We start from the raw sequence: 16,089 nt of genomic DNA on the forward strand, positions 1-16,089 counted from the left end.
GTAATATTATTAAATCTATATCTAATATAAATATACTATTTAATACAACAATTTAATAACACTTTATATACATTATATAAACATTGAATAACACTAAATATGAAAGGAAATACAGTACTTAAATAGCATATATATGTGGTTTACAAAGCAAATGTAATATTGTTGAATTTTTCAGTACTTTTTTCAAATAGTGATTGAAAAAATAACTCTCAGCTAAACAGATTTTTGATTTTATCATAAACTATTAGTAGGAGTATAATTAATACAAAAATATTTTTTGTTAAAATTTAATAAGAAAACAAAGGGAATCAGATGAATGGTTTGTTACTTTAATACAAAAATTGGAGAAGACAAATGATAAAAAAAACTTGAATATTGAAAAACTTGTATATGGAATATTTTTATTTCAAAAATTGTTAAGCAATAATTTCTATAAATTTGATTTAAACAACATCCCTGTAAAATGATCTATTTAAATTAAAGGCTACAACTTTTAGAAGTAAAGCTTTAGACAATTTATTTGGATACTTAATAATATAATTCATAATATTATCATACCTAATTGTAATTTATTTATACTTATGTCTTCATCTGACTTTTATAAATTTACTCTTATCTGCAAACAATTTTTTACTGCATCTGTAGATCATTTACAAAAATCAAAAACAGAAGAGGTTTAAGGACCTTATGAAGCCCCACAGTTAACTCTAAACCATTTTTATGTTCTTTTCCTCAAAATTACTTGTTGTTTTCTGTTATGTAAGTAGGCTACTATCCAATTAAGTATTACTCCAACAATACCATATGATTTTAATTTTATTATCAATTGCATGAGGTACTTTATCAAAAGATTTGGTAGAATTTATATTCAACATATAGACACACCATCCATTCTCAACGACATTAAGTAAAATATCTTAACAATATTGCGTTTTTTTATATTATTGTGTTTCTAGCAGATTTTTGGTACAGCATTACTGTACCATTAGCAAAACTAGCTGGGTCTTCTTTAACAAATACTGAATAAAAGTTTTTACTGAGAATATTAGCAATACTATCACCAGTTGTTTGCAAATAATCATTTTTATTCATTATCATGTGAATGATTTAATTTTTTTGTTTAGATATGCATAAAATAATTTTCGATTTTCTTTTGAGAATTCAACTATTTTTTTCATCTTTTAAAAGTTAATATTTTAGCAGCCCTGGTGCAGTGGTTAGAGTTCTGGCTTAAAACCCAGAGGTCTGAGGTTTGACGCCAGCTCTAGCACAACAAGCAACATTAGTACATAGAGAGGCATGAACTTCTAGTTAAATACTCTCCTCGAGTGGTCTGTGATAAGACCATTAGGACTTCTGGAAGCAGTTTTATAATTACAAAAAAAAAAAATTTTGGATTTGTTTGATCCTAATGGATGATTTGATCATAAATGTTTTTTTTTTTAAAAAAAAAAAAAATAATTATTAGATACCAATATAAGGCAAAAAAGCTGGAAGTAAATAGAAATAATCTTTTTGAACAAAAAAAATATTGGTTTCACCACAACCACCACAGCAACAATGTGATTTCTCTTAATTTTCATCATAACCAGTAAAACATAGGTACAATATCTTATGCATAGGTACAATATATATCTTAAATTAAAAGCATCTTTTTATTTTGTTGAAAAAATCAATATATAAATTCACGAAAAAGCATTGAAAGTAAAATAAAAAAATTATTAAAAAAAAACAAACAACAACTCATTAACTACTCTGCATTAAAAATAATTTTCATGAAAAAATTAAGGGATTAACAAATGTGTAAATTTAAAAATATTTGAATTTATTCCTATTGAAATTTCATTTTTAAAGAAATATTTAGATTTCAATCAAAAACACTTTTATTTAGCAATTTTTATTATTTTCAGATTCTCAAACTTCTTTCAGGTGCTTATTAAATAATGATAGGGCTCAAATAAGGCTTGACATGATTGCTTTTCACACCTTTGCGATTAGTTTTTTCTTAAAAAAATATTTTAGCAATTTGTTTTATTTTTTGTTTGTTTGTTTATTTCTTTTCCAATTTATTTTTTTGACAATTCTTAAAAGTAATGGTTTTGTCTACATTTTTTATTAGGGGTCACAAAGTACGCCATGCTAAATTTATTACTTGAATAGATGATGAAGTATGATCATTTGCTCTCTTACACAGAGATTTTCATTCAACATAAAGTGCTTTTGAATTTAAATTACTTTAAATTTCTGCATGAAAGCCAATAATATTTTAAAGCTTAGTTTGATTTACTGAATGGATAAAGTACATCACAATAAATTTACCTAAAAACTAAATCAAAACAACCAGTTAAGTTACTGCAGTAACTTACAGTTACTCAACTATTAAATTTACTTAACATACTTTCAAAAGTTAGCCATAGAAATGTTTCTTTTTATATCTTATATGTTGTTAACACATAATATAGAAAACAAGAAATCTTGATTAGAATATGAAAAACTTAATACCATTTTTTTATATTTTTATTTCATTTAAAGCGATGTCAAGATTAAATACTTACACAATAGGCAAGTTTTTTTTAGGAATTTTTATTAAAAAGAAAATTATTTGAACAAAAGAATTTTATTCTTCTAAAATTCTCTCATTCAAACAATTTTGCAATTGAAAATCAAAATAAAAAAATTGGAAAAATTTAAAAGAACTTTAATGTCTAATAATTATAAATTTAATTGCAGCGGCATCCATACCTGGTGGCTAATATACTTTTATGGAAAGCAGAAACGTATATCTAGATACAGTAACAATATCAGATTTAGAAAATAGTGCAAGCGAGAAAATTTTATTTAAATTGTAAATTGCAAGTAAGTTTTACTTAAACTGTAAACATTTTGAATAGTTAATTTTTTCTTTTTCTTGAAAATAGTTTAAAAAGGAGAAACATTTATTGCAAAAATTAAACCAGTGATTATTGCAATATTAAACCAAAAATTAAATTAAAAAAATTTAAATTGAAAAAAAAAAAAAAAATTAATTTACTTCTGTTCGAAGAAATTTTTTTCCAAAAAATAATTTTTTCCTCACTTTTTATTACAAAACAATTTAAATAAAAAATTGAATAAAAATAACTTAGAAACTATTTGAATGAAAAAATTATTTACAAATTTTTATAGCACATTTATTATACTTAAACTTTTAATAGTAATAGATCAAGAAGCAATAAATTATAAAAAATGTGGTTTCTGGTTTTTCTACTTTGATCTTCTCTCGTTTGGTTTGTAGATATAACTTGTTTTTTTGCTTTGATCTTCTCTCGTTTGGTTTATAGATAAAACTTGTTTTTTTGCTTTGATCTTCTCTCGTTTGGTTTATAGATATAACTTGTTTGTTTGGTTTATAGATAAAACTTGTTCGTTTGGTTTATAGATATAACTTGTTTGTTTGGTTTATAGATATAACTTGTTTGTTTGGTTTATAGATATAACTTGTTTGTTTGGTTTATAGATATAACTTGTTTTTGCGCAAATATGAAGTTTAAAGTTTTATGACAATAAGGTCTATTATTTATTAATTAGAACAATTCTATTTATTTACTACGTTTCATTTTCAATGCATTTTATGTTATTGTTCTAAAAACTTAACTGTATAAAACAGCAACAAAAGAACATCGGGAAGAACGTCAGGAAGTTGTTTTATATTAACACAAACTCTTTAAAACAACTTTGCAGTATCATTTTATTGTTGTTTTATGGCTTTTTGCAATAACAATTTAATACTCTTTAAATCGTAATAGTATTAAATATGCTACTTGCTTATTGCAAAGCCACGCTACGGATGAGGGGGGGGGGGAGCGGTCAAGTTAAACTCACAGTTTTATTTTTAAGTAATTTTTATTTAGATTAATTAATTAATTTATTTAAAACACCAAAAGCATAATTTATGCATGATTGTTAAAAAACCTAACAATAAATTTTATACCTTAATTGTAAACCAACTATCCTTTGTGCAAAGCCGAATATCACAGGCACAAATTAAGTCAATTCCACCACCAACACAACCTGAGTGAACAACACCAATTACAGGCTGGTGACACTTTTCAATTGCTGTAAACGAATTTTGCATTTCAGAAACCATGGTTCTTAGTTGAAATGCTCTACGGCCTACATCCTCATCTGTTTTAGGCATTAAATGTGGCATATAACTCATAAGGTCTAAACCTACAAATAAAAAAAATATATATTAATGATTTTAAATTTTATACTAATTTTTTTTATTAGGCAGATAACCTGTGTAAAATAAAACTTTTCATTTTCTCCAATTTTTTAGTACATAAATTTCAGTAACATTTGGTACCTGTCAAAAATCAAGGCTTGCAATTGTTTGCTACAATTTAGAATCTTTTTTTAACTGGAAATAACTTCTTTTAATAAATAAAAAATCTTTCAAACAATAAGTTTCGCTTTAAATACAAGTTTATTTATCGAGTTTTTTATACTTGCATATTCCATATGAAATTTGAAAAATATAAAATAAAAATAAATGATAAAACCTATAATTAAAAAAATCAAAAATAAAGTCTAAAATAAATAATATTTACAAATAAAAATTGTTATGAAATAAAAAAAAATAAAGAAAAAATAGGAATTTAAATTCAATCTAATTTCTGCGCTAACAAATGAAGCTCCCTCTGTAACAATCACTTCTACCAGCATGTAAAAAGTCTAACACTGAGTTTTTAAACAACACATTTGGTCTAATAATATCAAAATTGAAGGATCAATAAAGATTTAACAGGATCTTATTATGGTACTTCTGCTCAAGGATCTATACTGCTTAGTTAGCAGGATAAGCTAAGCTGCATCAATTAAAATAGTTTTAACAGTAAAAAAATCTTTTACTATTACTGCAAATATCATTTACAATAAATTTTATTTATTGTAAATACAATTACAGTAATTAATCATAATTGCAATAATTATTAATTACAACTAAATACAATTACAGTAAATATGAATTACAATAAATAATTTTTTTAAATAATACGAATTGACAAGATAAATTTATGGATTGCAATGTTCAAGAATATGGTAACCCTTTGGCCTAACATCTATACTGAAACATGCATCAAAAAGCATACGAAGGTCAAAAAAAGAGAGAAAAAAGCAAACTCAACAACAATTTTTAATCACTTTTTTTAAAAGAACTATTAGGCTAGACACTAACATCTTTTTCAATCAAAACTAAGGTTTCCATATTTAACATAATAATCAATTAAGACATTTCTAATGCCCAAAAGTGTTTGACGAAAATAAGTCAGTTGTTGATGATAAAATTAGTATGTCTTTTTAAAAAGCATGTACTACATTAATGCCACATGACATCACAGCTATTTTTAATGAGCTTAACAGCTTCTTGTTATTTTTTCAAAATATTCACTAAAGAGGTGTTATAATAATTTTAATAATTTATAACACTTTTATTAATAATAATTTAACTAATAATTTTATAACTTTTTAAATATTAGAGATAATTTTGTTCTGTAAAAAGAAAATTAACACCAATAAAATGTTTTATCTTATCTAATGAAACAAGTAAAACCTTCCTTGATTTTTAAATAAATGCTGCAAATAGTGAACTAAGCTGAATTTTAAAAATTTGCTTTTACTTTTTATCAAAAAAAAAATTAATTTAAATAAAGATCTTTTAGTTCTTTAAAAGAATTTTTATATAGTATTTAAATAAATTTTCAAACATTGAAGTTCTTGTACTTGAAATTTTAAAAAAAGGTAACAAAATTCATTCATTAAAATTTATTACAAAATAAAACCACAGTTCTTCAAATAATTTTTTTGCATACAATTCTAATAAGGTGTAGAATTTTACTATGATTTAACTGAAACAAACTGTAATGCTTATATAATAGGGCAGGTTGATTTTTAAATTTTTTTGGAAAATGGGTCTTGGACGAGTTGAGATAAGTGCAATATAATGCCATTAAATTTTGAAAATTTTAGCTTCCATTTTGCACCAATTTTTGAGGAAACTGCCCCAAAAATCTGACAGGGCCCTATGTATGTGGAAAAAAAAATTAGGCAAAATATAGTAAACCTGAGTCTTAAAAGATAGGAAATCTTATGCTGATTTCAGAAAAATTAGATTTATGGTTTAAAAAAGCGTATTTTAAAACAACGTCTAAAAAAATTTCTATTTTTCTTATTTTCTATTAAAAATCTTAAATAGGTGTTTTATTTTAATATTGTAAAGCGTAAAATATTGTTTTTTTTTAAATAAAAATAACGTAATTGAATTCAGCATTTGATGGTGACTTTTTCAAAATCAGACTATGTTTTTAGAGGAATAATTACTTTTCTGTAAATCAGAACTTTGAGCTTAAAAAGTCACGCAAAAAAGCGAATTTCCGCCTTTCGTTTTTTTCTTATTTGCTTAGACTTGATTTTACAAGAGTTATTTACGCAATCGCGTGTTTGTTAACTGAGATGATGTTAGGAGAAAATAAAATTAAATTGTTACTTTATGTCATTTTAGATTTAAAAATTTATTTATTTTAATAAACCTTATTATAAAAATATGAAATATTATTATTTAATTAGATATATATTTAAAAGTAAAATAAAAATATTTTTTCTTTTAAATAATATGCTAAAATCAATAATTTTTAAAAATGTTTTCTCTCAAAGTATTAGTTTTTAACGCTCTTTTTATTTGAAACTTTTAAAAACATTATTTTATATAAAGGAACTTTGAATTCTTGCTCTTTTTTATCTAATTGAACTAAAGATTGCACATTTTTGATGTTGCAGTTTACTTTTTTGCAAACCATCTTGTATTTAAATTTCAGAACCATTACACATACATTTTTTTTGTTTTTGGTATGATTTTCTGGGAGTCCATTAGGGATATCTATTTAATTGAAGTAAATATCATCAAACACTTCTTGTATATTTTTATAGATAAAGCACTATATCAAAGTCAATGTTTGAAATTAGATTTGAAATTTAGAAATATTGAAAATTTGTGTTCAATTCTATTTTTATTAGAAATTGCAGCTATGCAGCATATATCAATGGAAGTTACTCATGATTAGTCTTAGTACTTGTTTAATCTACAAATTTGCATGACAAGCTGGAAACCACAACAAATTTTGCAGTTAAGTAGGTACTTTACATTACCCCAATAAACAACTGCTCACACTTTTTCCAGTTTGTATAAACTTAGACTAGTATTATTTAACTCCTATGAATCTAATGAGTTGCCTATATAAAAACACAAACCACTATCTCTTCACCTGCTTGATTATTCTTATCTATTCAAAGATAAAAACATCAATGTTTACCACTGAATTGTTTTTTAACCATGTCTCAGACACAGCAACTTTTAAAATTTGATTGCAACTGATTATATAAGATTTTTTGCTTGACTTATTTTATTTCATTTAGTTCTGAGACTAAAGTCATAGAGTCTCTAAGCTTCAGTCAAATCTGGACTCTAGTCCAGATTTGACTGAAATATTTTTTTATACGAAATATTTAATAGGTTTGAAAAAAACTCTCAGAGTTAAGTATTGTAATGAAAAATTATTTAAAAAAAAATACTTACCTGATGTAAACAGCTTTCCAGAACCTGAAAGTATAATAGCTCTTGCACTGCTATCATCTTTGATTTGTTCAAAACATCTTCTGATATCTCTAAATATAACATAATATAATTTTAATAAAATATAATTTTCTGATATCTCTAAATATAATATAATATAACATAATTTTTTGTATTTATATTTTTTGTACATTTTTACTTTGCTTTTTTCTTGTATTTGTTATACTTATTTACTCTTTTTTGTTTTGTATCAAATTTTTTGTTGTTGTTATTCGTATTAAAGATTTGAGAGCAATTAATAATAGAGTTGAAATTGTGGTTGTGTCCAGATGATTAATCTTCATTATATTATAATAATTACTTAATAAATTCTAACTCCACACTAGTAATAGTAAGTGACAAAGGTTGAAATTTGACCGGGGCCAGGGCTGGGTTTGATAAAAAAGCTGGAGCCGGGTTTGTGACCGGGGCTTCATAAATGTTGATAAAGTACTTTGATACAAAAGATACTAAATTTTTTAATTCAAAATTTATGCTATATTTTATGTATATATATATGCATGCATATTTATATAAAAACATGATCATGATCATCAAGCTTTAGCCTTCACCTTTTTTTCCCTAATATAAAAAATCTAGAGCATTTTTGCTTCTTAACTAAAGCTGGTTCATACCATGTGTAATCAGGGTTCCCACTATTAAAACTGAGGCTAAAAGTAAGGATTTTAAGGAGATTTAAGGAGATATTTTCCTAATGTTTAAGGAGATTTGGTCGCAAACAACAATTTCTTGAAAGAAAAAGTAAGGGGAATTAAGGAGAAAACAGTTACATTAGAAACAGAATTTGATTTTTTTCAGTAAATTTTAAATATAAACAGAAAAATTATTATAAATTAATATATTATTTCATATATATATAAATATAAATATATTCAAAATATAGGTTTGCAAACTATCAAAGAACTATATATTTTCTTCTTTATTAATAAGTATAATCCTTCACTTTATTAACATTTCCTAGATGATTAAAAAATAAAAATAAATAAGGAGAAATTAAGGAGAGTAGTCAAGTTTTACCTTTTTTTAAGGATATTTAAGGACTTTTAAGGAGGATTTTTTTTTATTAAGGATATTTAAGGTTTTTAAGGAGGAGTGGGAACCCTGGTAATGCACTCTCTTCAAGTTTTCTTATTCCTACCTCAATCATTTTCACAATACACAAACCTCTTTAATCTTTTTTGACATCGCTGTTTGATTCAACATTTTTTCTGATCTCAATATAAGATTAATGCTCCTTTTCCTGTTTAATTAGAGTCATACGACACATCAATTTGAACATCATCTTGCCTTTCGGCATATACTACACCATATAAATTTTTAAAATTTTAGTTCTAATTTACTCCCAACAAGGCTGCAAGCAACCACACATAAGTTGCGAGTTACTAGAAAACAAAGAATAGAATTGACAATCAAGGACAATTGACAGAGGACATGAAAGGTTGTAGTTGAATGACAGAGAACTTGAAAAATTGAAAAGTTCTATGATTCAAGAAAACATGAAGATGGGAGAGAATTTCAAAGAGTTGAAGTGCAGTGAAGAAAACGAGACAAATAAAAGTTTTTAGAGCATGCAAGGATAGATACAGCAAACTAATGACACTTGCTGAATGATGAGTCAAGCAAGAATGAATTTTAGTTGATGGAACTAGAGAAGATAGCTCTTTTGAGCAGCGACCATGATAATCTAGAAAAGAGAAAGAGATGGTACTATAATGATTAGTGCTCCTTTGAGTAGCAATCATTATAGTATTTGTAGAAAAGAAAAAAAAACTCTACAATAATGAGGGAGAGGCTCAAGTTTGGCAGATAGAGTAGGTTCAACTAAGTTTACAATCCGCTTTTGGACCTTTTTTAAAAGAGAAAGAGCATCATTAGAAGAACCAGCCTCAATATGATAACAGTAGAGGTAGAGGATGGAATCAGGAGTAAATAAATGGTGACCATGATAAATAGAATGCAACCTTAGCAGATGCTAACTTACAAATTGTATGTATATATGGTTTCCATGAAAGGTCAGTAGTTAATTAATTCAGGAAGACAAATCTTTGTGAGAGGGTTGCCATACATCAATATAAGAATGTCAACAGTATCACAATAGTTGTTGGCAGTAAACAATCGAGTTTTGCTGAAATCAAAACTCATGAGCCACCGCAAGCCCCAATCTGTTACAAAAAAAGAAATCAGATTCAAAATTGGCTGCCCATCCTAAGCTATTGAAAAGAGAAGACTTTTTGTCAAGACATGAATATAAAGTTGAGTTATCAGCAAATAATGCCACTTTAGATGTACGGTTGTCATGAAGATCATTAATGTAGATAAGAACCAAAAAATGATCGAGGATAGAACCTTGAGGTACTGCGGAAAAGAAGTACAGTGTTGGCCTTTGAGGATGACTTTAATAAAGTGGATGAAAAGAAATGATTTAACTATTTCAAAAATTTCCCAGATACTTAAATAATCTAATTTGATTCTTTGAATCTAACAGGCATACATTTTCAGGCATTCCAGATAAACAGATTAACCTATTATTAGTCAATTTTCAATTTTAATATTTTATGGCTTTTGGTTCAGACAATATCTCCAGAACTTTTGTCAATCTTTGCTAAACTATTATTAAGTGCTAAATAAGTGGTTCCAGTATTTAAAAACTCTAGAAAACACTCTGGCCTCTCTAACTATCTTACGATTAGTCTTCTCTCTCGTATTACAGGGCTTGAATTGAGTGATCACAAATTGCGATATCTGGAAATGCATCTGGTCTTTAAATTTTTAGCTTTTTTAAAAACTGTAAAACTCTGTTTTGATAAAATAGCTTTGGCATAATTTTTTATTAGTTGATTTTTACAGTGCAAATTTTTTTGAACTTAAAGTAATAATAATTTTTTCTTTTGACTTTTTTATTTATTTATAATCGTTAAATTACCTGGTATTTAAAAAACAAAAAATTAAAAATATGTAAGTTTTGACTGTTATTATTTTTGCAGTAGTAAATTTATTGTTTTGTTTTTAGATTAATTTTTGCAATATAATAATTGACCGTTATATTTATAAAACAGTGTTTACGGTTTTTAATAAACTAAGTTTAATGACCAGAAATATTTCCGGATATTGTATTATGCGATCACTTAATTCAAGGCTTGCATTAGTTTCTTCAGTTTTAAAACTATTAAATCATTTTTTTTTTTTTTTTTAAACATCTTCGCTTCCAACAAGGCTGCAAGCAGCCACTAATTAAAGTTGGAAGTTACTGTAAGAGAAAAGATGAAGATTGCAGAGCAAGATAACGATTGACGGACGATTTAAAAGATTGCAAATTATATGAATCAGGAAAGCAAGATGAAGGAAGCGAATTCCAAAGAACTGATGTTCGAGGAAAAAAACTAGACGAATAAGCGTTTTTGGAGCAGTTAGGAACAGTCACAGAAAAAGGATGACACTTAATTGAATGACGAGTAACACGAGAATGAATTTTAGTAGATGGCACAAGAGACGCTAGCTCTTTAGAGCAGTGCCCATTATAGTATTTGTAGAAAAGAGAAAGAGAAGCAACATTATGACGATGTGATAATGGTTGAAGGTTGGCTGCAAGAGCAGGTCCAACTATGTTTACAATGCGTTTTTGCACCTTGTCTAAAAGAGAAAGGGCATCATTAGAAGATCCGCCCCAGATATGGCAACAGTATTCCATACAAGGCCGGATTTGAGATTTATAGAGATAGAGAATAGAATCCAGAGTAAGAAAGTGGCGAGCTCGATAAAGAGATGCAACCTTAGCAGATGCTAATTTTGCAACCGATTTGATATATGGTTTCCAAGAAAGATTGGAAGTAAGAGTTAATCCTAGAAGATGAAGAGTAGATGACTCATCGAGTACATCACCATTCATAAATATAGGAAGATCTAAATTATTGCGATAACGATTGGCTGAAAAAAATTGAGTTTTATCTGAATTAAAGTTCACCAGCCACTGTGAGCCCCATGCTGTAGCAGAAGTGAGATCCTTTTCAAGCTCAAATGCCCCATCCAAGCAATCAGAGGGTGTTGGTTTCTTTTCACGACAAGAATAAATGGTAGTATCATCAGCAAACAATGCCACCTTAGATGTGAGAATATCTGGAAGATCGTTGATGTAAATTAAAAAGAGTATAGGGCCAAGGATAGAACCTTGAGGAACCCCTGAAGTTACAGAATAAGAAGAAGAGTGTTGTCCAAGAAGAAGAGTGTTGTCCATTTCTTTCTAATGACAGTATTAAAGTCTCAAAGGCCTACACTCTTCTGCATTTCCAGTAACTTGAGGAGTACCACAAGGTTCTATCTTGTCTATTACTTCTTACCTAAAACCAAAATCTTCCTAACAATCTTACATCTAAAGTGGCTCTAATTGCTTACAACTCAACTTGATACTCTTGTCTTAACAAAAAGTATTCACTTTTCGATTGCTCAGAACAAACATTGGAACTTTAATGCAATCTATCTTCTGTAACAGCTTGGAGCTTGCATTTGTTTGTGGATTTTAACTCTAATGAAACTCAGTTATTTATTGCAAACAACTATCGCAATATTGTTGACAATTCTATATTAAAAAATAACAACCCTCCCACTCTCAGACAAAGTCCAAAAAGAATATTTTAAATGCAGCTGGATCTGCTCTATCTCCCAAACTTGAGACACTCTTCCATCATTGTAAGGTTGCGTCTCTTTCTTTTTTCTACAAATACTATTATGGTTGCTGCTTAAATGAGCTATTATCTCTAGTTAGATCAACCAAAACTCATTCTTGCTTGGCTTATATAATAACAAGACTCAAATGCTTGGAACAAAGCTTGTCTGATTTTCAAAATCAGACAAGCTTTGTTCCAAGCTTAATTAAAGCAATTAAAGTTACAAAACAAAATTTAATTTCATTATTGAAAAACTATTTGACTAGGTGGATTATAAATGTATGATTTTGCTTTGTTCTGAACAACACTGTCCTCCTGATTGTAAAGATGTTGCCCACATTACCTGTATCTGTCCTAAGGAGAAAAAATACTGAATAATGAATGGTAATTCGAAGATGATTCCTTTAAAAAGCATGTGTTAAATGCTTTTTTATTTTATTCATTTGCTGACCTTTTTGTTTTTAAATACAGCAAAACCGTCGTCACAATCTAGACAAAAATCTTCTTAAATAATGCTGTGAAAGTTTGCAAGTTAATAGGTATTTTCATACTGTATCAAATTTAATACATTTAACATTATATTATATATATATATATATATATATATATATATATATATATATATATATATATATATATATATATATATATATATATATATATATATATATATATTATATATATATATATATATATATAATATATATATATATATAAAATATATATATATATATATTATATATATATATATAATATATATATATTATATATATATATATTATATATATATATATATTATATATATATATATTATATATATATATATATTATATATATATATATATATATATATATATATATATATATATATATATATATATACATATATATATATATCAGGCCTTGTTTTAAAGTGTAAACTGGCACGCTATTTACGTATGCACTTCTTTAACATAAGCGGAAAGCCATTTTATTAATTCCATTAGTCTAACTTTTCCATCATAAATGTACAGTAAAAGAAAAAAAAGATGTTGCATAAAAAAAAACCATAAAATAAACATAATAAAATTTTTTTTATTTATCATCTTGCAAGTGCAAGAATATTTATTTAGACAACATCTCATAACAAACAATAACAAGTATAATAACCAAATAAAAAAAAAATTATTAGCTAAAAAATAGCACACATTAAACTTTATTTTAATACTAGCTCCATTTTTGATAATTTAAATTTTATTTGTTTTTTTTTTTGTTATAATGATTGATTTTATCAAAAAAATGAATAAAACAATTTTTACAAACTTTAAAGGACATCTTATAAAGAGTTTATTTTTTATAATTAAAAAAAAAAACTTCTTTTATAGATATAACTCTATTATTAAATTTTTTGCTTGAACTTACGCTTGAAGCAATATCTTGTAATGTCTTTGTTTATATCTGTAAGTTTTATTTTGCGAAAAATTATAGTTTAGAAAAAGAATATTTTATAATAGCTACATCAGCTGGGTCAGGGTAACAACATCGATTTTTGCTATGTCTAATAACACCTGTGCAACAACATATAATGAGGTATAATAGCATCTATCCAACAATATCTGAAATTTCATTGGTGTCTAATAACATCTGTGCAAAAATTAAATGAATATTACAAATGTAGTTACATCTTTTAAATGATCAAAGTGTAATAACATCTGTGCAACCACATTTGTAAATTCTACAGATGTAGTTACATCTTTTAAATTATCAAAATGTAATAACACCTGTGCAACCACATTTGTGAATTCTACAGATGTAGTTTCATCTTTTAAATGATCAAAGTGTTATAACATCTGTGCAACTACATTTGTGAATTCTACAGATGTAGTTACATCTTTTGAATTATCAAAGTGTAATAACATCTGTGCAACTACATCTGTAGATTTTAAGATAAAGTTATTTTTAAGATAAATTAACTAGAAATAGAAATTTTTTTAGATGTAACTTCATCTGGAAAAAACATTAACTAAAATTTTATTATTTTACCCACATGTAGTTACACATAGGATTTTTTTCCGATGTAATTACATCTGGAAAAAAATATTAACTAATAATGCATTACTTTAACCAGATGCAGTTACATATAGAAATTTTTTCAGATGTAATTACATTAGGAGAAAATTCTTCCAGATGTTATTGGACTTATAGAAAAATTACCAGATATAGTTACATCTTTCTAAAGATGTTGTTAGGGGTCATTGAATTTTCAAATGACATTGGATAGATGTTATTAGAGTAAAAGTAAAATACAGATGATCTTGGGAAAAAGTGTACAGATGATCTTGCATTACTCCACAGAGGTTGTTGGACAGATGCAGTAATCTTTTACCCGTCAGCTTTGTATAAATAACAGTATGTGTGATATTAAAAAAGTAAAAACAGAAATTTCCTAATAATTAAGAAAGAATTTTGATTAAAAAAGTTATTTAAATTAAAAAAAAATAGTTTTTTTTTTTCCTTAGGTTTTTCTTCCTCTTTTTTACTTTTTACAAAAAATTTAATACTTTGTAAACATGTTATAACTTATAACACTCAGGGCCTATTCTCGGAAAAAAATTTGGGCAACAGTACCCCTCGTTCCGGCGAACTTTAGCAGAAAATTAGCGTTTTTTTTCACAAAAAAAACCTTATTTGCTGTAAAAACATAAAAAAAAAAAAGGTCCTCAAATTTTAATTTGGGCAGTACCTAAATACGGTCGACACTATCGAAAACGGTCAAGAATAGCCCCTGACACTGCATCAAAAATATTCATAAAGCATACATTTAACTTTTTAGCCTTAAGGCAAGTGAAAGCACAACGGTATACATTTTATAATAAATGGTACTTGGAAACTTAAATCTTTGTTTGTCACAAAAAAAAAGCGCGGTAAAGTAATTAACTTGAGTGTTTTTTTTGTTTGTTAATAACTTTTTAAAAGTAAAAAATCATTATTTGCGAAGCCACAATTTTAAGAAATAATAATAATAAAAAATTAACATATTTTAATTCATTTATATTTATATATGTCGAGAAAAGAAAGAAATTCATTTATGCTAACTTATAATAAAAAATGTAATATTAATCTTAATAATTTTAAATTAAAAAAAAAAAATATCAAACAAAATAGACATTCTAAAATATGTACATTTACAAAATAACACTTCTAGATTTGTTTTTTTTTTAATTTGCTATTTATATATATATATATATATATATATATATATATATATATATATATATATATATATATATATATATATATATATATATATATATATATATGTATATACATTAACCTGTAAACCAGTTATTTTAACATCAAGTTAATTTTAATATTTAATTAAATCCCAAATCGAGTCATCTGTATATTTGCAAATCAAATCAAATCTTGAATTTAAAAAAAAATTATTTTGTCCCTAATTCAATTTTTTTTTTTCTTTTTGTTTGTTTTTTTCGCTGCTTATTAATATCTACAATTTTAAAGTCTTTAAGTAAAAACATTGCAGAGTAAAACAAAGTCATGGCTTGAATTAAGCATATCATGATTGTGAATCGGGATATGCTTAATTCACACCTTTGCAATTACTTTTTGTTTTTTTAAATTTAGCAATTTATTTTTGTTTTTTTAGTTTTTTTTCTTTCTTGCATAATTCAGCATTTTTTTTTTTTTACCATTCTTAAAAGAAATGTTTTTGCCTAAGTTTTTAATTAGGGGTCATAAAGTACGTCACACAAAACTTATCTT

General features: G+C 26.0%; 1 protein-coding gene across 1 annotated transcript in view; it reads right to left on the reverse strand.

The window, feature by feature from the left end:
* The window catches only part of LOC100199860 (delta(3,5)-Delta(2,4)-dienoyl-CoA isomerase, mitochondrial), a 70,332-nt gene that overhangs the window by 30,234 nt on the left and 24,009 nt on the right, over window positions 1–16,089 (reverse strand). Inside the window, exons 3-4 of the mRNA XM_065818497.1 lie at window positions 7,610–7,698; window positions 3,971–4,209 (exon numbers count right to left, since the gene is read on the reverse strand). Of these exons, the coding sequence (XP_065674569.1) occupies window positions 3,971–4,209; window positions 7,610–7,698 (328 nt within the window). The remainder of the gene's footprint in view (window positions 1–3,970; window positions 4,210–7,609; window positions 7,699–16,089) is intronic.

Source organism: Hydra vulgaris, chromosome 14, assembly GCF_038396675.1.
Source record: "Hydra vulgaris chromosome 14, alternate assembly HydraT2T_AEP".
In the NCBI taxonomy this organism is placed as follows: Eukaryota; Metazoa; Cnidaria; class Hydrozoa; order Anthoathecata; family Hydridae; genus Hydra; species Hydra vulgaris.